The sequence below is a fragment of the Babylonia areolata genome, chromosome 22 (genome assembly GCF_041734735.1).
Source record: "Babylonia areolata isolate BAREFJ2019XMU chromosome 22, ASM4173473v1, whole genome shotgun sequence".
Taxonomy (NCBI): Eukaryota; Metazoa; Mollusca; class Gastropoda; order Neogastropoda; family Buccinidae; genus Babylonia; species Babylonia areolata.
In genome coordinates, this window is record NC_134897.1 from 4,532,775 (window position 1) to 4,559,115 (window position 26,341).

The window sequence follows — 26,341 nt, forward strand, 5'->3', positions numbered from 1 at the left end:
CTGAAGTCGCCCAACAGTAAAAACGGACGTGGGAGCTGGTCGACCAGGTTCATGAGGTCCTGCCTCAGAACGCGGACGGAAGGAGGAAGGTAGAGAGAGCAGACAGTGATGGTTTTCTCAAGCGTGACTCTCACTGCCACCGCCTGTAAAGGGGTGCTTAAAAGAACTGTACTGTATAAAAGGGACTTGCGAATAAAAAGAGCGACACCTCCCGTCAATCCCTCTTGCTTCGGTTGAGCGGGTTTAAAAACGGAGTTAAAACCAGAGAGAGATAAAACCTTGCCATCTCTTTGCAGTCTCCTGCAGCGCCAGCACTGAAGGTTTCAAAGCACGACAAAGCAGCTGGAGTTCCTGAAAATTGGCGTGGAACCCCCGGATGTTCCAGTGGATCACTGCCATTAAAAAAGGTTAAAAAAATAAAGCAGCAGCCTATTCCATCACTACCCCCTGCTCCTGTGCTTGCGGTGGCTCAAGGTCCGCCAGGATGGAATATTTATTTTTCGAAATAAATTTTTCTGATTCCGACCGAGTCGGAATATCCACCACCTCGGCCCCTCCCGATCCTGCCGAGGCCGCAACCCTCCCTTCCTTGAGTTTTGGAGGTATGGGGGGTTTCCGGCCACTTCTGCCAGCCCGAGGGCCAGGCAGACGAGAGGCGGGGCGAGGGGTGCCGGGGGGTGGGGTGGGGCGGGAGGCGGACAACGTGCCTCTGCCCGAGGCTTTTCTCTCCCGCCCAGCAGCCCCTGAGGACTGCCGCACAGGATGGGAAGGGGTGGACACGGCGTCTCCACCCAAGGCCAACGGTTCTAACAAGGCGGTTAAGTCGTCCGTCTGCGTTCCTGTGGACGTCGTCTGGACCGCGACGTCCACCATCCTGGGTCTGACGACAGAGGCATACGACGCCTTAGGCAACGCGGCCTCCACCTGTTTCTTTGCCTCAAAGAAGGATATCTTTTTTTCGGTCTTGACCTTCTGGATTTGTTTCTCTTTTTTCCAGGCGGGGCAGTCTTTCGATGAGGACGGGTGGCCACCTCCGCAGTTCGCACACCGGGCTGCACTGACGCAATCGCCCTGGTGCGCCGCCTTCGAACAGGTGCCACACGCCTCTTCCTCCTTACATCGGTCCCTGACGTGTCCGAATTTCTGACATTTAAAGCATCTCAGAGGGGACGGCACATACAAGCTTACACAGACCATGAGGTATCCGACCCGAATGTCCTTGGGGACATCCGGGGGCAGCAGAAGGTGAGGAAGAAAGTGTTGGTCGGGACTCTGTCCGACCCCTTCCTCACCGTCACCCTGTACACGTCGGTCACTCCCTGAGAGGACAGCTCGCTCTTGATCTCGGCCTCAGACACACCTTTCAACTCCGGGCATCTGATGACCCCCTTTGAGCAGTTGAGACCTTTGTGAGGGGAAACCTTCACCGCCCTATCCACGAAAGTGGTCGCCTTGAGAAGGAGCTGTGTCTGCCTTTTGGACTCCGTCTGAACTAAAAATGCTCCGCTCCTCAGCCTCTTGATGGACTTCAGCGATCCTGCCAGACACTGAAAGCCCTTCTGGATAGCGAAGGGGCTGAGAGCCGACAACGGCTTGTCGTCATCAGCGCCCTCCATCACCAGCCATGATGGCCAAAATCCAGAGCTCTCAACGACCTCCGAATCGGAGTCCGAGTCGTCCGTTCCCTGTCTTCGTCTTTTACCCGAGTTAGGGGTGTGTGATTTTTTGGAAGTCATGTTGAAAAAAATGTGAATTCATCCCTCCCTTACCCACCCACCATGGGGTCCAACTTAGGGGCCAGGGTCAAGGGAACACCAGCTTGACCCCTCCCAGGTTTCGGGAGGGATATACGACCAACAGTCCAGCTCCAACGTGTCCCCCCCCAATCATGCCCAGCTCCCGGGGACAGAGAACCGAGCACTATGGGGGTTACCTTCGTCAGCCAATAAACTGCCAGTCAAGACCCAGCCCCACGAAGGGGTAGCCGATTGACACACACGGGCCAATGTGTGCCGCTTGTCTTAGGAGAGGTCCGAGCCAAAGGGATGTGTTGAGAGCAGCGTGCTCTCTCAATCCCCAGGATCTCATTCCCTTCCATCACAGGTTGCGCCGCACGGCAAACACGGCGGGCCTAAAGAAGGCCGCAGAGAAAAAAAGAATGTGGAAAAGAAGGCTTGATGGGGAGCTGAGGACAGAAAAGAGGCAGTAAAAAGAAGAATAGAGAACAGCGAAAGGGACAGTGGGTCACGTTTAGTTTGGGCCTCACTCACGACCTGTTCGGCATGGGAAGCCCTATCAGGGGCATCAGTACAAAACCACCACTTATTCAGCCCTGACAGCTACGATGGCTATGTAGGCTGTCAATTAAGACCTGGGATCAGAGCACCAAACCCCAAGAAGCACTGATGCCCCCACCGACATAGCTCGCTCGATCACTGGCCACTAAGCCTCCCGACCACGACAAGGTAGTGACCCTCCCGGGAGTGGGTCAGGAGAACACCAGCCTGACCCCCTTCAGGTTTCGGGAGGGGGATCCGTCCCAATGGTGAGTCCTAAGGCCCTCTTGATTGAGGGACCGGGGATGCAACTTGGGCAAAACACTCTCTACTATAAATTGTATAATGGAATTCCAGCCCGAATAGTCGGGACAGCAGTTGCCTCCTCTGCTGTTCTGATGGTGACTGTCGTACACAACTGATTATCATATATTGTTCCTTGGAGGACACCAATCAGCATGGGTAAATCAGGAAACAAGCTGCTGTGTGCTTGAGGGATGAAAGTGTCCACCATGCAGGTTATGTTGCAATGTAAGGAAGCCGGAAAGAGTTGACGGGGTCTTGTGGTGCAACCGTGTGTCAGAAAGACATGGTGCTTACTTCCGAAGTGACAACAAATTCATCCTCTGACAGGCCCTTGACTGAAGGCTGGGGCTCCATGATGGGATAGCCTGCCTAGGCTAGAAACCCCTGGAAGTGTCTCATTGGAAAGACAGTGCTTGAGAAGGAATGCCCATCTGTAACCACAGCAGTGGTTGTGTGTTGAGGCTGAAAGGATCGGGCAGGGAAGACCAAGTGCAGAAAGTGCTTTCCAACGCCAATTGTTTGAGACGTTGATGCTGGATCTCTGTTCAAGCAAGGTGATGGGGTGAACTGATGTGATTGAAAACGGCATCTGCCGTGCTGGTATGAGTGGGCAGAAAGGTACACCCCTGTGGCTAATGGACGGTTCGTTGTGCTTTATGAGACGCATCCGTCCTCGTCAATATGCCTTTCTCCCAAATGTAGAGGAAAACAATTACGACCCAGGTCTTCTGCTACTAGAGAGGAGTGGAAGAGATGGGCTTAAGGTGATTGTCTTCTGCCCATTGGGCAGTTTTTGGGTCCGCTAAAACTTGGAAGGCAAAGATAGACACCCCTTCATGAGAAGGCTGGCTAGGATGAAGGGCCCGTGTGGAGCTGTTGTCGCAACCACAGTGGTGCAGCAAACCAAGGGTTATTGTAGGCAAGGGGGGGGGGGGGGGAGGAGAAGAGATGCCTTACAAACTGGGGAGGAATGAAGGGCATGTGTATCCGGAGTGGCACCTCTACGTTGGACTGCCTCATCCCTCCTTGTGCCAAGTTAGGGCATCTCCAGCCCTATGGGTAATTGTTGCAGGCAAATGAGTTGGGTTGCCTTGTCCCTCCTCGCACCAAGAGAGGGCATTCTTAGCCCTGTGGGTGGGAAGGGGGTGTGTGTGGGTCCGTAAGGACCAGCCACTACTAAAATGTGAAGGAGCATACATTCAGGCGTGAATGAGGCAGTTTTGTCTGTGAGTGCAGTCGTCCTCCGAAAGCAAGGTAGGGATGAATTTATGAAAATGAATACATATATGTGCAAAGGGATTATAAACTTCCATCAACTCAAGTGATGATGTCAGAAATATGCCAATGACAAGAGATCGAGACACAAGAAATAAGCGGCTGTATAAGCGTACGTGTAGCGTGCACAGATATACCCAAGTAAGTGGGTAAGTCTGCAGAATCTATGTATGCACCTATAAATGAGATGTACATACACATATGAATAAAGTGCCAGTACACAGACACACAGAGTTCTGGGCATTGTGAACAGAAGGCCGCAAATGCAAGTGTGCCTATATTGCTATGTAGGGAATCTCAATGAATAGATGTCAATGAATAGAGATAGAAATATAATTGTACATGTTAATATGAAAGTCGTCTGAACCCAGGGATCAGGTTTGACATCGGTCATTGACGCATTTAATTTTGAAATGACCTATTGTTTTTCAAGTTGCCAGGTCACATGACTTATTGTTTTTATGACCAGTCGGTCAACCAAAGTAACCATCTCTCTCTCTCTCTCTCTCTCTTTAACGATTGTGTCGTCTGCTCCTACAGGAAATGACTATAAACTGGTTTATTAAAATATGGATCCGTGACGAAACGAAATCCGGAACGAATCTTTATCGCTGCCTTTCGCGAGCTTCGGTGAGAAGAATTGGCGTTCCCACTTTTGCATTAACCGAGTGCAGTTCCGGGAAAACATACACACTCTGTCAAGCTGGGCAAGGTGGCACCCGAAGATGCCCTCGGTGCATGGAAGGCTGCAAAACCAAGGGTTGTCTTGCGTCATCTTCCCGCAAGGCATAATCGCCTGACAGCAGTAAATGAGCCAGTCGTATATGTTTTCTAGTCAACGCAGAAGACCAGAACATTGCATTTTCTTGTCAGAAATCAATGACATTCTTAACTTCTTTTTTTTCTAGTCAATGAAGGACCAGAATGGCCAATGTATTACATTTTCCTTTCATTTGTGCATTATTAAAGTTTGAAAAAGCCCGGGACGGGTGATATTTGACCTATTGATTTTCTAAATGACCTATTGATTTTACGTTCTTCCGGTTATATGACCTATTGTCTATTGAACCCAACCTGATCTCTGTGAACCTATCCCATAAGCGCACACACATGTGTATACCAAGGGATAAGTATACATCTATAAGTGAAAGCAGAAATGTGTATAAATGTAGCAAGATATCTTATATATACATACATATATATATATACATACATATATATATACATATATACATACATATATATATATATATATATATATATATATATATATATTTTGTGATTGTTGATTGTGATAATAAATCAAAAAGATAGAAGGGGAAATATTGTGATTTATTTCCTGTTGTGTTTAACAAGAAGAGAACGGTTGCCTGCAGAGGGCTGTGTGCCTGTGTGGGGGGATGAAGAACCCAAAAGTTCAGTCGCCAATAGCCTGAGAAACGGCAAGAAAGGTGCAGTTGCTGTGCAAAGGACCCAATGAGAAATTGAAGAAACATCGTTGGTGGAGGAGGGGGGCAGGAGTGACATGCTGTGTCGGTTACAAATGCAGAGTTGCCTCCCTTGGTGCCGATATTCGGCGAAAAGGATGGTGTCTTTAGAGCACATATCCCCTGGTGTGACGTTTCCTCACTGTAGAGGGAGGAGTGTCATGCTGTGTGTGAGAGTCCGTGGTTCGATGCCACCATAACCGATACAGGTGAATACGGCCGCAAGGGGAATAATTATAATGTCCCTTAGTGCCGTGGGCATCCCTACCCGAATCGGTCGCCATCGGACATAAGACGGTCGGGACATGTGACATGACGGCGCCGTAACCAGTGTTATGGGCGTCGTGGAGGAGGGGGTGGCAAGTCCATCGGCTTGCCGTGGTATGTGCATCCCCCTGTAGGTGAACGGCGGTCCAATCGCGCAAATAGTTGTGAGAGGACCGACGTTCAACTGTTGTGTGTTGATGGATAAAGGGATAGACTAGATCAGCCCGAGCACTGCCAAGTGGCAGGATCGAGTTATCAAGAGGCACTCTGATGTGGGTAACAGTGGAGATATGCAGTGGGGCAGAAAAAACCGGCACTGCCGAAGATCAATGGGCTGTGCAAGCATCTGCTCTGTGGGCAAGGGGTGGAGCAGGCGCTAGGTGTGGCACCAGCGCATAATTGCTGCATTAAGTTCACAACGGGTTGCTGGTTGTTTGGTTGAGCAGCTTGCCGAGACGCCATTAGTGGATGGGAAACAGCAGCAACCGGCGGTGTGGCAGATGGGTTCATCACTGCAAAGCTTGAAGGGACTGTGCACGCACCCACACTGTTGGCGAGGGGCCATGCCAGTAAAGGGAAGTAACTGCGGCAGTCACTGGCAAGGGTGCCGAAGCAGGAGTTGTCTCCCTTGGATTGGAAAATTGGACACGGGGAGGGTGCACACGCATGGGCAAGCGTGTCCCCTAGTGGTCCACCTTCCTCCCTACCCCTGGGGAGGACGTCCCTAAGCGCCTCGTTTGCCAAAGGATCCGAGACGGAAGAGGCATGCCGCGTGAGCCAATGTCACAGCCGCCGCCACGGACGCATCGCACATAGGGCCCAGTCTAGCGTGCGGATCCAAAGCCAGTGTATGGTGTTGTTTTCCCAAAGGGATTATGGCACATTCCATTGTTGACATGGGAAAAGTGACAGAGGAGATCAACTCGGGTGTCCTGCCGACTGGCAGGGCAGAGAAATGCGGATCGCGTCGAGTTCGTTCGCGAATTGAAAAAGGAAAGCATCAATGGTACCACTGACCCGAGTATGGGGTAACGTACCCCTAGAAGAGAGGAGAGGGTGCAGGAGGTGGTGGAGGTCTGGAGTCGACCGGAAGAATCGAAGGAAGTGGAGGAGGCGGCAGGTTGGCATTGTTGAGAGGGACAGAAATAGAGGGCCCAGAGTGTCCATGAAGCGATTGCGATCGCACCTTAATTTTAGCCGATCTCCCGATCGACCCATATAATTATGTGACCTGGTTCAAGACAAAATTTGACAGAAAACAAGAACGCCAGAGAATCGACAGACAGACAGAAAATACAAAAAAACTTAGCTGTATGGAGAGCATAGGAACAGGAGTCATAATGGCTGCCGGAAAAAGAGGGCTCTAACCTGTGGGACAAAGGGGAGGTTACCTACTTCCGGGAGGTTATCAGCCGCAGTTTCGTTTTCTCCGCATAGGCAGACAGTAGTTTGCACAGGACAGGAATGTCAGACCCCTGCCGGAGTCTGCACTAGTTGGGTCACGTTTAAGTATATGTAATTAAATTGTAATTTCTGACATAAAATCATACTAGAAAATCCCCCCCCCCAACCCCCCCTGCCAGAGTAAAGGTTACCATTTGCCCCAACAAATATAAACAGAATAATTTTCTTGCATGTATCTGGACCATTTTTGTACTGGCTCTAGACTATTGCTGTTGTGCATTCAGTCATTTCAATGAAATGGATCAATATACAGAAAAACAATAAAGAAAAATCCCTTAAGTTTTGCACTCTTATGAAAATGCAAAGTTAACTGTTCACCATAGACACTTACCGTAATATGTGATAGTGCATGTGAAAATCATGGATATGGGTCAAAATTCACAAAATGAAATAATAGGTTTATCTGAAAGTAGAGAGAATTCTGAATAAGACACAGAAAACAGAATTCAATTATCTTTATTAGTTTCTGAGATATATGCATTTGAGTCCGTTGGCGGTCGCTGACGTACTTCTGAGAGAATTGGGTTTAAAGTTTGGGAACATTCACGTAACTATAACTTTTTCATAAGAATTTTCATCAGCAAGTGACTGGTACCAAAATGTCAAGAAAGACTCAGAGAACTTTGGAAATGTACTCAGTATCACCAAATAATTGCTGTTTAGTCAAAATATTATCCCAAAATCATGCTCACTGGGTGTAAACACTGAGAAATAAATGGGTGACGTTTCGCATTTTCACAGTTCGAAAAAAAAAAATTGTAGAAAAAAAATACTGATCATAATCACTCCAAATTTTCTGACAATGTACAGGAATGTATGACCTTTTATCTGCATGAGATTGCTTGTATACATGTGTCATATCTGTGCTACCCCTGTGGTGACACACCAGAGTATACCTGTATAACACCGTTACTGAAGATAGGCAGGTGATACAAAACAAAACAACAATAGTACTCACCAAACTGATCCACACACTTTAGGAACACAATTCAGTCAGTGAATCACATGTGAAGTTTCTTTTGAGCACCTAGTCCTCTTTTGATTTTCTTTGGTCTTCCTGGAGTCTTGAAGGGGGATGGCGTGACCTGGCTGTTGGATGGTTTGGGCAGACTGGGGGAAGGATGCTGAGACTGGGGTGGAGGGGTCTTTGCAGTTTTGAGGCTGACAGGCCGAGGACAAACCAGATCTTTTTTTTTTTCTGGGTGTACAAACTCCCTATCTCGTTGAACAAGTATTCCTGTCTTTGTTCACTGAGACCCTTAGGTCAAATGATGGGTGGGAGGTTATCAGGCATGGTGGTGGGTTGTCTCAGGGGTTCAAACACCTGCACAGGTCCATCTACAGACTCCCTGCAGCACACAGCAGGCTTGCCATCTTCACTCAGCTGAAACGGAAAATGATGGAAGTTCTTCAGACCCACCATCTTCCGGAACCACTGATCCAGATGGCCAGTCCAGTCATGGGTATGGACCAGAGCATTTCCATTTTGGTCACCACACAGCTGAGGTACCAGTATGTCCGATGACGATGCAGCTGTCACAACCTGAAATGTCATTCAGGCAGTCCACATGTGTGCGGCGAAACTTTCTTTTGAACAGCCCGAAGCAAGCGCCAGGGCCAAATTTTGTGTGACCTGCTAACAGGAATGATAGTGTGATCACCTTGTGACGGCCAGTCATGACACACCACATCAAATATTGTAGCATTGCCTTTTTTTTTTTTTTTGACCAGCACAGCATGCAGATGGCACACCGTTTCTTTAAATCCATAGTTCTCCAGAAAAAAATCAACAAGAGAAATCAGTGTTTGCCCCCATCCCCGTTTCCACTGCCTCATCGAGAAAGAAGATGACCATCTGTGGTGAGGCCTCCGTCATGACATCAAAAAACACCACATTTTCTGGGCGTCTTGAAATAGACTGGACCGGGCTGTAGGGGGTCTGAAGGATAGTGGACTTGCTGAACAAAGTCGAAGCTGTAGTGTGCCATCATATCCCTTGAGCAGGCTGGCAGGTTGTTTCCCGGTACCTCGAGTCGCTCCCAGTCCCTATCCCTTCAGCTCCTCCTGCAACAGTGTAAGTTATGTGTGGGTGGGGGTTTTTTTGTTTGTTTTTTGTGTGTGCTGTTCTTGCTTTCTTGTATTGTGTAACAGGAAGTGAACAGAGAAAAAGAAAAGGGATGGGGTGGGTGCTGTAAGCACAAAGCAAAGAAGAAATTATAGAATTAAATTTGAGTAACAGGGAAGTCAGTGTCAAAAGTAAACCAGAATAGGAAAAAAAGAAAGAAAAAAAGTCATCAATAGAAATCTAAAAGGAAAAGCACATACAATTACAAATGAAGCAATTAACTCAAAAAGACAGGTAAACTGTAATAAAATCAAGGGACCAAGCCAACACATCAAATCACACGCACACACACATTACCACACTTTGACACACTCCCAATACGAAAAAAACTATAAACACACACAAGATTACCTAACTGGAGTGTGGTTAAGAAGTAAGACAGTGATTTACCTTGGCTCTGGCTGTAACACGCTTGTGTTCCTCTCTCTCTTTGTTGGCAGCAGCAAGGTGTTGAACTGCAGCTGTTGCAATTTCCATTTTCTGACCGTCTGTCATGTGCAGAGACTGCATTTGCTGCAGCGCATAGTTATTTTTCTGACACTGCCAGCAAAGGGTTTCATGGGCAGAATATCAGGAAGGTGTTTCTTCCAAAAGTACAAAAAAGTACGCTTTGAAACACAGCGATGACCACCAGCATCACAGGCAACAGAGTACTCCTTGTGCACTGCTGTTTTTGTGGATGAGCAGGGAAGTAATTTCAGATCATCCTTGTGGTAACCTGGGACTCAACCGGGAAGAATTCCATGAACTTAACATAGTTCATAAAAAGTCTATAACCTCCTTCTGTTCCTTGAATGTTAACGCATTGTGTGGCATTTTGTTTTTGTTGCCACGTTGTCTTGGTGTCATCCCATTTTCTTTATGATGTTTAATTATATGATCCAGTTTCTGGTTTGCTATGCTGTGAATGTATTGGAACAATTCCCAGCAAATTTTCAGTACATTAAGCATGTACTGACTGCGGCTCTTCTTTCTTGGTGTGTTCTGCCCACGCTTTGAAGTGACAGTCATTGGACCAGTTTTAAGAAAGGCCTTGACCTGGCTGAAAATAACACTGTCCAGTTGTTCTTTTGTGATAGTCACTTGATGCAGACGTAGCTCACACAGCTCCTCTGACTTGAAACTGCAAAAAACAGGGCTGTCCATCATTCAGCTTGCATGAACAGGAGAACTGAACAGACAGCTTTGCATCCGGTTTTCCAGCCTCATCAGCTGGAAAAAAAATATGAAACACAATTAGATAGTTGGCATGGTGAAAAGATATCTAGTATGCAAGACCTACAATGTACAACTGAGTACAATATTGTAATAATAATATTAAGATATTTGCTCATGCACACAAGTACATTAGTAAACATACATAAAAAGCATGAGCACACGCACACACACACATACATGAAATACATGCAAACACACACACATAGACACATGTAATTAACATCACATTTGTATAGGTGAAAAGATACCCAGTAAGTAAGACCTACAAACTACAATTAAGTAATGATTAAAATTTTGCCAAATATGAAACTGATAAGAATAAGAAATCAAGCATACACACATACATAAACACACATATCACACACACACACACACTGACAATGACTGCAGAAAATACAGTCACAAATAAACACTTGATTACACATTCTCAAGCATCTGAAATGCATTATACACTTCATTTTCTTTACAGACTTATAGACTGTGAAATGTCTCAGTTAAGCGTGAAAACATACCATGATTATTGATAATCTTTGACAGGTAGTGAAGGGGTTTTCCCAACTGCAGGTTTTGCCTTGTCAGTCTGTTACTAAAAATAGCATCCACGTGTCAACATTGTCACTTTTTTGTTGTTGCTACTTTTAGGTGGATGTTTCCCACTAGTTGGGTTACCATTTACAGATATCAAACGACACGTTATTCCTTTCATTTAAGTAATTCTAGTTCACCATAAATTCACAAAAAACTAAAACTCGAAGCGAATGCTTCGTGAATGATGGTGGCGAAGCTAACTCACCAGAGTCTGGGTCTTCATGTTCGCCCCCATTCTCCTCCAGCAAAGGTTGGTTTTCATCGTCACTGCTAAAATCATCGATTTCTGATGATTTGTCATCACCAAAGTATTCTGTCACTGCTTCAGCGAGTTCTGGCGAGGTGAAATCCATCGTTTCCGACAACAGCTTGGATATCTGCGTGCTGGTCAGTTTCTTCGTCACCATTGTGCTTTGTGTTCGCAAAACACAGTCACAGTCACCCACTTCAGGCAATTATTGTGCCTTTCACAAAACACGGAGAGCACTGAAAATGAAGATGCAGACAGTACAAGCGTGCTTCTTTTGGAAATAATTGAAGTCGGCGATCTAAGTTTTAGCAGTGATGAATTGAGCGTCGGCCAGTGTCTGTCATGGATAAGTCGCTCAAAGCGCACGGTCTCACAAAAAACTTCGAATTACTACGCATCATTACTACGCATGAAGACAAAGGAACTGATTGAGAACAGTCTGGAAATAGGACTAGAGACTGTTTACAACCTGGAGGTCATGTTTGTACGCTTGACACGCATTTTCTTTTGTTTGAAATCGTGTTCGGAATTGGGGCAAAAGAGTTCGCTGATTTCCTAAAGTTTACTCTCACGTCCCAACAGGAAAACATTAAAGTAGAATTACTTTATATTTGTATATAATACTTTGGGACATAGTAGAAAAAACATTATAGAATGTGAATATACGAAAAAGTGAAAACTGATATTTTTAGCCCTTGGTCACTTTCACAGTGTGTACTCTGAAATGTGTGGCTGCGACTTGTCCACGATTTTCGGCGTCACATGTGTATTCACTTTATTATCAGTTTACTATGGAAACTTACACAAAATCATAATGGGATTATGATATGTATTCATTACATCATTAAATGCGACCTAAAAAATCAACCAACTAGAACAAAATCACTCACAAATACGTACACCTACCTTGGAGGTAGTATTTGTCAGCTTGATAAACTTGCCCTCAGGGTCCACCTCTGAAATATCAAGCCCCCCCTTGGCACTAGCAGAGCGAGCATAGCCAGAAGTAGAGCTTTTTTCGCTGAATTCTTCCACTGCCTCTGAGATGTCCACCCGCTTCCGCTTGGCTCCTCTGCCAGCAGGAGTGCTTCGTCCTGGAGATCGGCTGGACTGGGAGGTCTGGGAGGAGTCCAGTGAGATATTCAGTCTGTCAACACATGGTTTAATATTGTGTTACTTTTTGTCGCAACAGATTTCTCTGTGTGGAATTTAGGCTGCTCTCCCTCCACGAACAGCGTGTCACCACAGTGAAGGCCCACCCCTTTTTTTCCTTCTTTTTTTTATGTCAGCAAGTCTTATTTTCCTATCAGATGCAGGGAAACAAGAAGACAAAATCTGACAAAAAAACAAGAACGCCAGAGAATCGACAGACAGAAAATACGAAAAAAAACTTAGCTGTATGGAGAGCACAGGAACAGGAGTCATAATGGCTGCCGGAAAAAGAGGGCGCTAGCCAGTGGGACAAAGGGGAGGTTACCTACTTCCGGGAGGTTATCGGCCGTAGTTTCGTTTTCTCCGCATAGGCAGATAGTAGTTTGCACAGGCAGGAATGTCAGACCCCTGCCGGAGTCTGCACTAGTTGGGTCACGGTTAAGTATGTGTAATTAAACAAGAGTTATCTTTCCATTAGATGAGGGGAAAAAAGACTTATCGTAGAATTCGGTGTATAAGCCGCTACTTTTTACCCCAGCTTCAACCTCTGTGGCTTATACAATCATGTGGCTTATTTGCGGATTTTTAACGATCCCGGGAGTGTCACGTTCTCGTCTATTCTTAGCTGCCCTTCAACTCACCAAAATCATGATTTCTGTCCATGAATTTTTGGATGAGCTTCAGGATGGTGTGCTAACTGTTCACGTTTTATAAATCAAATCCTCACACATTAAAGCCTTCAGATCAGCATTCAGTTCTACTCTGCTCAAGCGTACACCCTCATCATGCCGAAAACGCGACATTATGCCTATGATGTAGCCTTCAAACTGAAGGCGATCGACCTAGCAGACGACAGTACAAGTGACGAACCAGCAGCGACCTCCACCTTCATGTTCATGCAGTGAAAGCGAGGCTGAAGTCAGTGACAAGATGGCGGAAGCTGTGCTGGTTCTCTTCAACTCGGACACTGAAGACGAACATTTTAGTGGATTCAGTGAGCAGGATGACGTTGAATATACGTGACTATCCCTAAATTATGGATCTTATTTTCGTTGTGTTTACTTATTATTTTTTTGTGGCACTAGCAGCATTTTCGCTTGCTTTTCTTTGTGTTAAGGCCGGACTAAGCACGTTGGGTTACGCTGCTGGTCAGGCATCTGCTTGGCAGATGTGGTGTACCGTATATGGTTTTGTCCGAACGCAATGACGCCTCCTTGAGCTACTGAAACTGAAACTGTGTTGTTTCCCGCTTGTGTTTATTTCATAACCTACAGTATCGACAGCTTTTCTGTAGTATCAGTATGTGTTCCGGTACCGGAAATAAGTGTGGCTTATAAGCCGGTGCGGCTTATGTATGTATAAAGTTCAATTTTTTTCCAATATTTAGTGGGTGCGGCTTATATACCAGTGCGCTCAATAGACCGAACTTTACGGTACTGCATTAGATGCAGGAAACAGACTTATCTTCCAGTCCGATGTGGGAAACATGATTTTATCTTGTGGATGTGGTAAACAAGACCCCCATCAGACATGGGGAATCATCTTGACAGATTGTGGAAACAAGAAATCTTTCGGCTAGGTGTGGGAAACATGACTTATCTTCCTGCTGAAAGCATGGAAATAACACTATCATACAGTTAAGGTGGACCACTGCGTCATTTTTGTTTCTCAGGAACTACTATAGATATCTGCATGAAATTTGGTACACATACTCAGGATGTTAATATAGATATCTGTGCTAAGTTTGAAGATTACACGTCAAACAGATATGAAGATATGATAATTTTATCATAAAAATACATACCGTTATTTGGCCCCTTTGCAGCACTGAACATATGCATTACATAATGATTCTCATCATTTCCAGAGTTTGTTTTGACATCATTTAGTGCAGTGCTCACAAAAGCAAATGCCCATTGTCCACAAGCATTGTTCTCTGTCTTGTCAAAAACGCATCAAATTATGCATTCACGTTAGTATGCTTTAGTCACTTGCTATGAAATAGTTCTATGTTCATTGCACTCAGCACACATTTTTACATCAGTATGCCTAATTTTATGATAATATTTTCACTGTATCAATTGTTACACAGGGGCCACTGACGCAACTGCAGCAGAAATTCAACTTTTGAGAAAAACGCCTTCAAAGATTGTGTTGAGAATTCACAAACTACAACCCATAGTTACACACTAAAAAAATAATACACAGGAAAACAGCACTTGGCCAATATCATTAAGTGGTGAGAGAGAGTTTTTTCAGTTATTTGATTGTTCAAAATGCTCCTGTGGCGTATACTTCTCCCTCATCTGCCCGTCGATGTTCACGTTCCTGACGTCTCACAGTTTCAATTTTTTCCTCTTTTGTTTTGCTCTGTCAGAGGATTTTCTGGTTGCTGTTTTGACCCTGAGCATATCTGATTTCTCTGCAAACATCTCTGCATTGCTCTCAGCCACAAGATCCAGTTCAGCAAGCACATCCAGAAGGGCGGTTGATCCCTTATTGAATCGCTGAACGCAGACCGCCACAGCAGAGTGGACTGTACGCAGGCCAGCCGATCGCTCCTTCGGACATGTCCTCCACACCATGGAATGGAAAGACTCATTAGAATTTTGAGTCTTTCCAGCCAGACGACGCTGCAAACGTTGGGGGTCACCAAGGCGTTTGTAGACTGGTACAAGCGCATCGACGAGGTCACGTGAGAGGGGATTTGTGTGGGGTCTTGGTGGTTGGTTGTCGCCCTCAGCTCTTCTAAAGAAGCACCAGGAATCCTTTCCTGCTGGACATCGCAGGTGATGGGGATCATCATCGGTGCTAATTGTGTGGAAAAATGATGCCCACACTGCCTGCTCCATTTTACTGAGGTCCCCTGTGTTGTCTTTTATAGCCCGTCCATAGTAGTTGGTGAGCTGCTTTATCCTTTTTTCTGTCAACTTCCCTCTTCCTCCTATGGGCTGCTTGATGGCTTTTTGCTTTTCTACAAGATTTCATAGTGCTGTGCCCATCCTTTTTGTAACATGGTTCACGCACTCAATCTTTTCCACCAAAAAGCCATCGCCATATGGAGCTGACTCGTTGACCGCAGCATGAGCCTTCACATCCCCATCTCCAAGCAGATGCTTGTACCTAAAGTTATGTAGCTCCACCGACCTTCCAAACATGACAGCTGCTTGAGTCTCCATGGCAGCAGAAGAACAGTTGCAGTTCTTTTGACAGTCAGGTTCATGTTTCTCCCACCATTCAGCATATCCTGGATCGTCTTCAGCAGGCCCTTGCTCACAAGCCTGGCAGTAATTGCTCAGCACAGCAAAGTCCAGGATAAGTCCACTAAAAATTTCGATGACAGTGGCAATTCCATTGTAGGAAGTCCTTCCTCTCCGATGCCAACTGCCATCAAAAGAGACAGAGATGTCTAAGCAGCCATCATCTGATGGCTGACCTAGACCCATCTCTGCATAGGCTTCCCGCACATGGTCAGCTGCATCCTGCAGATGTGTGCTGGCTGCTCTGCTGGCACCCTCACTGTATTTTTTTTGGTAGTAAAGCCATGTTTTTTGGTGCATGGGTCGTGGCATATTCACCATACCAAAAAAATGGCACAGCTGGGTGTCGCCAATCCCAGTTGCAGAAGCAGCAGCAACAAGGCAACGGTTGATGTCAAAACCTGTGTAGACAGTCCCCGTCTTCAGCTATGTCATGGTCTGTGTCCCTGGAATCACAGCGCCACAGGAAACACACCTCACCTCCAGACTGCATGCTGACCCCATCCTCTTTGTCTCATCTTCAAATACAGAGACCTGAAAAAAAATCAAATGTGTGAGAATTGAAGGTACAAGAGAAAGAATGAGAGAGAGAGAGAATAAAGAGACTCAGACTGACAGTTTTTTTTTTACACAAACACACACACTGACAGTATGTCAGACTCAGTAGAAATCCACAGAAATATTACTGGGAAAAGTATTTCAATACTTGAGAAAAATAAAAACTGCCTCTGAAAACAAAAATCAAAGAACTTGAAAAAAAAAAGTAAATCAATGGGCTCACAAAAAAAAGAAGAAAGGTATTCAGATGGCTTTTTTTGCTATGAAACAAAACAAAAACTCATGAAATAAAATAGAATACTATATTATATTTATTAAATATTATATATCTGTAGACTATTATATTATTTTCCACAAACCTTTGATATGCATTTTTCACAATGAACTGACGACACCAAGCAGTCCAACGTTGACACATCAACGATGATGTTCCGAGAGGACTGTGGCTGTCCCCAGCGAAGTTGTACTTCGGGAACTGATGCACTTTTTTTTGACGGTGGTTCTTCATCTGAACTGGAGTCACTGTCACCGTACACGCATTTTTTCTGGTGAAAATGTCCAATTTTCTCTTCGAAATGAGAAGCGGCGTGCTTTCACGGACGCCGGTCGATGTCGAAGGCACCGCTAAGTCAGTCGCAGTTTCGGCAGGCTTTTTTTCTGCTTGTGTTGTAATCTTATACTTTCTCTTCTTTTTGCCGAATGCAAAGACCGTCCTAAACTTCAGCGTGTCTTGGCATTGTCTGTGACTTTTAGTAGAAAACTTCGATCAAAATCTTAGGCAACTGGTGTGTCGACTGAAATCGTGAAGAAAACAGACGTCATCTTGGAAAAAGTCACATGACTGATTGGGCCAATGGGCTATTTTTTTTTACTCCGACAAGCCAATCAGAAACCTCGACTCGGCCACAACCCCTCAAAAATGCCTCTTGGGTTTCTTCGGATTTGCTCTTCGTGTGTTTCCATTAGTGGAATTTTCCACAGGAAATGGCAATGAGAAGACAGACCGGTGAATGACCTTCACACTGATACCAAACAAGTGGGGGTTTCCAAACCAGATTGCGAGCACCAGGCTGTCCAATTGATGCAAACTTTGATTTTTTTGTCACATTCGCTCAAACTTCACACACACCCATGTCAGAAAATGATTTTATTTGCAATGAAATCAAATTGAGCAAAACGGTTGACAGAAATGCAAAGAAGAGACACTGTTTGACCAAATACAAGTATAATCCTAAAACACATTGTTTTTTGTTTTTTTTAATGATTTTTGGTGAAAAACCTATGCCGTGGTCCACCTTAAGATGTGGAGAAACAAGGCCATCCACACTACCCTGTGCCCCCCCCCTCATCCCTCACACACCCTTACCGGGTCTCCTCACTCTCCAACAGCTTTCTGTATGCGGCAATCTCGCGGTCCAGCCGGATCTTGATGTCCAGCAGGTCAGAGTACTCTACCATCTGCTCCTCCAGGGTCAGCCGCAGGTCAGCCAGCTCGTCGTCTTTCTGGGCCAGACGCAGACGGAACTCCTCACGCTCCCGCTCCAACTGACTCTCCAGGTCACGCAGACGCAGCTCAAAGCCTGCATTCTGAAACAGCAGGGAAACAGTTTGTGGGCTTTTTCTTTTGTTGCTGATTCAGATATGTTCAGCATCCATATTATCAGTATGATCGGACACTCTCTCTCCATCTTTATAACTGTTTTGATTGCACTGTGCAATTCAAAACTGGATTTAAATTCTACAAATGAATGAGAAAAATACCAACCCTCCAGGAATACTCTCTTTAAGGAACAGAGACGACTTTCTAAAATTTTGAAATTTACTGAAACTGGGGGCCAATGCAATGGGCAAAGCTTCCTTAAACTGAAGACCTTTTAAAGAATGACATGTCAAAAGTATATCAAAATGGCAAGCTAGTTTAAAACTTATAAAAAATGTGGTTCCAAAGGTATTTGGAAGGTAATTAAAATTATAACAAAATTCAATCTATACAAGTATTTAAAAGATGTATGGTTAATCAGATACATATATACAAAAACCACAATAAGATTGAAATGGAAAAGATCACCTCATCTAAACTAAGAAAAGAAAGTGTGTGTTTGCACTGTTTTCAATGCAACTGTGTGCGTGCGTGCACACCTGGGTGTTTTGCTGCATCTCATCAATATCAGCAATGAACTTCGTCTATCCTTGTGGACAACATTTGCACACCTGTGTCAGTGATTTAACTCTGACTTACCTACCAAGTAAGCAGAACTTGGTATTGTTAGCAGTGACTGATTGTGATTTCTGTACATATTCTAGGACTGTAAAGGTGACCGAGATATGTCTTACGTGCTGCTGTAATAAACTCAAAACTTATGTGTGAGACTGTTGTTCACTGGATTTTTACCTGGGATTTTACCTGTAGTATATGCCTCTTCAAAGCAAGGGGTGGTAAATAAACTGCATGAAACTTCAGTTGCATGCTACTGTTAAATTCTAACACACAATATATTCTGATTAAAAAAAAATAATAATAAAAAAATAAATTACAGTTAACAGAATGGAAATAAACATTTAAAAATCTTCTTTTTTTTTTTTTACTTACAGGTTAAGTCTACAGCAAATTCACCAAACCCCCAAATCATTCTTTAATATCCCCCCCCCTCCTCCCAAAAAAAACATCCATCAAGAAATACACTGAAAAAACACACAACAAAAACAAACAAAAACAAGAGAGGCAAGGCCTTCAAGACTCACTTGTGATACACTTAAAAAAAATCCAAGCTTTTTATGTATTGAGTATAATTTCAAAATGTAATGTTTAAGATGAGAAAGATCAGTTCAAAGCAAATTAAGTCCCCTAGCATTAATTACAGAGTAATTTCCCTTCTTTACTATCTGCACCAAAAACGACTGCAAAATAAATAAAACTTCCATGCTGAGCAAAAGAAGTTCCTGTTTGAACAGAACATGATAATGACTGCTCTTGTTGTTGGGTCAGAATATCAGATCAAAGTGCCAAGTTTAGAGAATACAAAAAATATAAATATAACAGTAAATGCAGTTTGCATATAATTAGGCTTCATTTTTCAATTTTTTTTGTGCCCATCCCAGAGGTGCAATGTTGTTTTAAACAAGATGACTGGAAAGAACTGAATTTTTCCTATTTTTATACCTAATGTGGTGTCAACTGACAAAGTATTTGCAGAGAAAATGTCAATGTTAAAGTTTACCATGGACACACACACACAGACAACCGAACACCAGGTTAAAACATAGACTCACTTTGTTTACACAATTGAGTCAAAAACAATAACCCTATTTAGCACCATTTTTCTTTTAACTGTACAGGACAGAGGCACAGGCAAGGAAAATCACTATAGGATAATGAGTTAAGGAATGTTGTTGCCCTAATATCTATCCTAAAAATGGACAAGATTTTTCTGTGGGATATGAACGCTTATCTGTGCAAAGTACTGCATAATTCATTCAACATAAATCATGTATAGTTAATTCTATACTGTCCATTAAGTATAGTTCATTCTATACTGTGCAGTATAACTATGTACGCAGAGATGCCGATCCCTGTCAAGTGTTTGTTTCACAATCAGGAAATTTGGTAGGAACATTCTGAATTAGGTAGGAACATTTTGAATTTGAATTAGGCAGGAACATTTTGAATTAGGTAGGAACAATCAAACTCCGAGCCACATCAGCAAACGTAGATTTTATCTACAAGGCATACAAACACTTGGGCCTACCTGTAACATGGCGCAACTGCTACCAGAGACTGTTTGTAATTGTTACATAGGTCTTTTCCACTGCCCAGTCTCTTATTCGTGCTCTGTTTATACTTCCTCAGGAGGTCACCTGAGAGAGGCAAAATAGTAGCAAGTGTCATTCAATGACCAGACACATTCTTGAGGATTTTCCCTTATGTCCAGGTTGGGAATCCATAACTTAATCCACTGGGCACAGACGCTGTTTGACCGAGGCACACTTGGATTTTGCCACGTTCTCTCTTGTTCGGGCGATAAAGCTGATAGGTCCACTCAGAGCTGTTTCACTGTAAACATGCACTTGATTTGCTGAACATTGTCACTTGAGACCAAGGTCAGTAGTGACTACCCAGCCTCGTGATCAATAGGTCTAAAGTGTCGGGGTAATGTTATGACAGGACAGCATGTCACCATGCTATGAGGTCAAAAACGAACTCATTGGAACAATTTTGACCTTGGCGTAACATCTGAGCAAACTGCGATCGAGCGTAACAAAATACAACAAAATTGTAACAGTTGGCATCTCTGAGTATGCATGTCGGAGCAAGTAAGAAAAACCATACATAATGTAAAAGAAAAGCAATGCACGCAGCCAACTGACCTCTGATTTGAGTTTGTTCAGCTCTGCTGTCAGTTCATCACAGCGTCTCCTGGAAACGTTCAGCTCATCCCACGCGCTCCCTGCAGCAGCATTGTGGCGCTCAGCTTGTGCCTTGAGGTCAGCCAGCTGCTCCACACACATACAGATATAAACATGCAGATCATGGGGTTATAAATAATCATTTGCAGAATGAAATATACAAAAATACACAACTGTTGCTCTTCCTCTTGTGGTTCCCAAGAAAATGTCTATGTTTAAATTTATAATGAACTTCTCCCTCTCGCCCCTCCTCCCTGAAACAGGGTAAATGTATCCATCAACATGATCATTTTGTTTACACATGCAAGTCAAAATTGGATGCTGTGTAGAATAAGTTCTGATTCAGGCTTTTAGTTCACTTTACATAGCCTGTATTCACTATCATCAATTTTTCTTTGGAATCAACCAGTAACAAGAGTTGTCACCTATCATGTCGATGAACTCGGTGTGGGTCTGACCTTATTTTCAAAGAGTGTTTCCAGTTCTGTCCTGACAGTTTGCAGGTCTGCTTCATGCTGACCACGGATCTCTCGCAGAGCCTCCAACAGTCGCTGTTCGTACTCCTGCTCTAAGCGAGTGTCTACCTCATCAATCTGTGTTGTGGTGCGCACACGCGTCTCTTCCAACTCCTGCAATGCAACAGAAAAATATACATGATACTGCAGTAATAGGAATATGGTCAAATGAAGTGAGCCAATCTCATGTCCTCCATCATCCTAACACCATCAAATTATGGTTTCAATCTGGATACAATCTGGATACCATTCTATCTGTAAATCCCATTCTGCTTACGTTTTGTTTTCTCTGGAGGGTTTTCTGGCAGATTTTTTGTTTCGCTAATTGATCCCCCATGCCTGCTGCTGCTTATAAAACACCAATGTTAAGGTTTACCAGAGAAAAACACACAGTAACACAAAAAAACCGAAACTGAAACAATCAATATATGTTTGTATAAAGCAAGTAAAAACTCTGTATAAAAAAAACATGTACGTACGTATATATATATAAATATATATATACATATATATACATATATATATATATATATATGCGAGTCAAAAATCCAAACAATTATTACAAATGTAAAACAGTACACACACACACACACATATATATATATATATATATATATACTTATCTTGGGTCAAACCTTACAAAAGAACATATACTGATACTAAATAGTTGGTGATGGATCAAGTTGGAGAATTTTTTTTTCTTCATTCTCAGATATGCCTACTCCCAGATTTCTGGGACATACACCAAAAATCAACAACACTAGGACACATAGGAAAAATCAGAGACAATTATGAATTAATGACACTTTCTTTTGTGCTTTTTGCACTCAATGTGGTGCCTACATATTACAGTTCTCTCTCTCTCTCTCGCGCGCGCGCTATGTGTGTAAAATTAGAGAGAGAATGAGAGACTACACACTCATATACATATGATATCAGGGAGAGATAGAGATGGAAAGATCTGTGCATGCACTCGTTTTCTATCTTTATATTAATGTCTTTTCACATAAGTGACATCAGATGTGTAGTGTGTGAGTGTGTGTACGCGCGCGTACATTGTGTGAGAGCATGAAGAGAGGGCAGAGAGAGAGATCGATGGGCCACACTCAACTGACAAACTTAGCAATCATTTTGACATCATCACCCCCCACCCCCTATTCCTTCAACTCACAACTATGCATGTACATGCACATACACACACATACAGAGCCACAGAAAGGGTGGCAAACTTGAGTGATGTAATGCAAGAAAGACAACACAGCCAAGTGAGAACTGATAGTAAGTACTGATAACAATAGTGAAATGTACAGACATCCAGATTAGAGACGTTGGCAACCATCATGGCTGAACCATCATGGCTGCGTGTTTTTGCATTTCATGCATGTACCGGGCTTTTGATCCCAGATCTAAATAATTGCAAATATGAAGTCACTGCATCATATTGTGTGACAGTTGTTGGTTTTTCCACAGATACTCTGTTTGTTGATGCTTCTCTCCACTATTCCAGTGAAGTAGCAAGCATGAATAAGTGTGTGCGCACACGAGCTCAAGTTTCGTGTATTTGTGCACACATAAGTTTGGTATCTGCAACCTTTAAAAAAAAAAAAAAAAAAAAAAAAAAAAAAAAAAAATTCTGTCAAAACAACATTTAAACACGCTTAGATTAAAACTTTAAGTCAAAACAAACATCCAACCACAAAAATTATGTTTCTATGTGTATCAGAACCAAAGTTACAGTCAATAGAAGTTAATTGAAATTGATCCTTTTTGCGTGTCATTTTGAGCTTTTGGACAAATCTCCAATTTTACAGTATCACTGCATGTATACTGAACAACCGACAGCTAAAAATTAAGGAAAATGATATTTTGTTTATAGCGAAGATGCCTAATTTTTTCCCCACCTATGTTACCGGTTTTATTGATACTAAGCTATAAAATCTTTTCTTTTTTTTTTTTTTTTTCAAATTCTCACAAGGCAAAATTTGTCAAAATAGCAACAGGTGCAGTTTCTTCATTTATCAAGCTATTTTTATGAAAAAAGTGATTTGTATTCAGCTGAGCAAGAACTTTAAAATGGGGTACAGCAATAATTCAATTTGAAGAAAAATTGTTTAGATCAATTTCATATGATCTGTAAGTGTAAGATTTGACATCAAATTCTTCTCTCTTGATTTTTTTTAACTGGACAGACACACATGCCCAAATACACATCATTATTCTCTTTCTCTCTAACCGACACACACACTACCATGACTTTTTAATCAAAAGTCACATTCAGCAATTTTTTTTTCTTTCTTAACTTGTTTTTCCTAATTAAAAAAAAAAAATCATGTTATCAAGTTGCAGGAATGATGTTCTGGAAAAACAGAAATTTTTGTGTGTAGTTATCTGTGTTTTGTACGAGGGTCATTCAATAAATAAGGTGAATTTTTCGGTATAAGGACTTCTAATGCAGATAGAAGCCGACTTTTTTTTTTCAACGTCGTCTCCCAGCACTGTCACACACTTTTCTCATCTGTGCACAAGCTTCTGCATTCCCTCAGCGTACAAAATCTTTGGACTGATGTCTCAGCCAGTCGCTCACAACACTTTTGATTTCATCATCACTTTCAAAGTTTGTGCCTCTCGTGAACGCTTTCAAGGGACCAAACAGGTGAAAGTCTGAAGGGGCAAGGTCTGGGCTGTAAGGGGGATGAGGGAGCAGTTCCCAGCCCAGCTCGTTGATGGTCTGCACTGTTCGGGCTGCTGTGTGAGGCCTTGCGTTGTCATGATGCAAGATGACTCCTTCTGACTGATGACCCCTGCGTTTGTTCTTTATGTCTTTCTTGACCAGTCTCAGCAGTTCACAGTAGTTGGCACTGTTCACAGTGCTTCCTTTCTCAAGGAATGAAATGGTGATTGGGCCTTGCATATCCCAAAAAACGGTGAGCATCACTTTCCTCATGGACCGCGGGGACTTGGAACTTCTTCTTCACTGGAGAGCCTACGTGCTTCCACTCCATGGACTGCCATTTGGACTCAGGCTCATAGTGCCAAACCCAAGTCTCGTCACATGTGACCACCTTCTTCAAAACTCATTACCATCCTTCTCATAGCGGCAGAGACACTGCTGGGACAACTCGACCCTCCTGTGTTTGTGCTCTGGAGTAAGCATCTTTGGCACCCACCGGCAGCTGACCTTCGAGTAGCCAAGGTCATCATGGACAATTTTGTGTGCTGTCCCAACAGATATGCTCAAAGTCCTTGCAATGTCATCCACTGTCACCCTTCTGTCAGACTGAATTAGGTCATTGACTGATTCGATCACCTCAGGAGACCTCACTTCTGTAGGCCTTCCAGGCCTGTCTTCATCCTCAACACTGCTCCGTCCTTCTTTAAACAATTTAGCCCACTTGTAGACATTTTTTCAGCTGAAACATGTGGCAACATACACAGTTAACATTCTCCTATGAATTTCAACTGGTTTGCACCCTTCAGCAACCAAAAACTTGATAACTGACCGCTGTTCAATCCTGGAGCATGCTTCTTGGTCGGCCATCTTTGTTAATCGCCAAAACTCTCAAAGTTTTTTTTAATCTGCAAAACAAATTAAATCCATGTGAAAAAGAAGTAAAAAAAAAAAAAAAAAAAAAAAAAAAAAAAAAAAATGCTTCTATCTGTATTAGAAGTCCTTATACCGAAAAATTCACCTTATTTATTGAATGACCCTCGTAAATAAAAGTGAAACCACTACAACAGACTATATCTGCTGATTAATTTCATTTCAACAAACAGCAACTTAACATATTTATCATTAATTCCATCATGAAAATAAGAAAAAAAAAGATCATCGCTTCAGTTAGATCTGAAACAAGGTACAGCAGTATGAGGTATTCCCTGTGATCGAGCACTTTTGTGCACTCACTTATGAAAAATACTCCCTCATAGCACTTTGGCCACCAATGTTGCCTTTTGGCAGCCAATGTTGCCTTTTGGCACTGCTAGGGAGGCCCCCACCATGTTTTGGCGACCAATACACAGTAGGTCATTCACAAACCAACCACTCTTATTTTGGGGAGGTTTGAAAGGCCATATTTTGTGCATGTGACCAGGCCATGATGAACGATGACAAGACACAGCTACAAGAGCACACAGACCAGCTCAACACAAGCTGCGAGAACTACAACATGAAGATCAGCGTCAGTAAGACCGAGGTCATGACCGTCAGTAGGAGACCAGAAAAATTGGACATCAGCATCAATGGAACCCAGTTGAAGCAAGCAAGCGAATTCAAGTACCTGGGCAGCATCTTCACTGAAAGCGGCAAATTAGACAGAGAAATAGAGACCAGATGCCAGAAAGCCAATGCAGTCAACTACCAACTCGCCCCTCTCTTGAAACAACCCAGCATCCCCATGAGCACCAAGGCGAAACTCATCAACGCCATTTACCTACCAACGCTCACACACCAGTGCCAGACATGGTCCTTAACAAAAGCCCTCGAGAGAAAATTGGTCACCCGTGAAATGAAATGCTTGAGAAAAGCAGTGAACAAGACCAGGAGAGACAAGATCAGGAATGAGGTGATACGAGACATGGTAGGAACAAAACCAGTACTACAACACATAGAACAACAGAGGATCAAGTGGTTTGGATGCCTCACACGTATGCCTCCAAACCAACCAGCTCTTCAGGCATACAACATCATACTCTGGCTGGAGAGCCAGAGGAAGACTAAGACGGCGCTGGAGCAACTCAGTGGCAGACACCCTCAGATTGCTGCAGACAGACAACTTATCTCCCCGCAACGCCCACCGGTACAAGTGGAAGGAAAAAGTAAAAGTAAAGTAAGTAAGACCAGGGGAATCCCCTTCTATCAATCGATGCCATCTTTTCAGTACTCCTGCAAGTTTTTGAGTGAATTTCTTATAGTTTTATCCGCAACATCAATCTTTTCATTTTCCAAAATGGCTGCATTGACGAGCAGACAACGCTACTTCACAACTGAGCAAGTTATAGAGCAACTGAGACTGCAGCCAGGCCAGTAAAATGAAGATTTTGGCAAAGAATTCCCGCTTGATGATGAGTTTCATTGTCCGAGAGGGAGAGTGACAGTGGTGGTGACTGGGCACCGAGCCAAGTACCAAGTTGCAAACGTATGGGGCGTGGCCAGACGAGTGGAGCGCATGTTCCTGCTAAGGCCACCACATCAGCAGC

At 43.6% G+C, this 26,341-nt stretch overlaps 1 protein-coding gene across 1 annotated transcript in view; it reads right to left on the reverse strand.

Moving 5' to 3' along the window:
* The window catches only part of LOC143297428 (lamin Dm0-like), a 61,595-nt gene that overhangs the window by 23,705 nt on the left and 11,549 nt on the right, over window positions 1-26,341 (reverse strand). The window contains exons 4-7 of the mRNA XM_076609778.1: window positions 21,089-21,259; window positions 20,592-20,717; window positions 17,593-17,813; window positions 12,163-12,403 (exon numbers count right to left, since the gene is read on the reverse strand). Of these exons, the coding sequence (XP_076465893.1) occupies window positions 12,163-12,403; window positions 17,593-17,813; window positions 20,592-20,717; window positions 21,089-21,259 (759 nt within the window). The remainder of the gene's footprint in view (window positions 1-12,162; window positions 12,404-17,592; window positions 17,814-20,591; window positions 20,718-21,088; window positions 21,260-26,341) is intronic.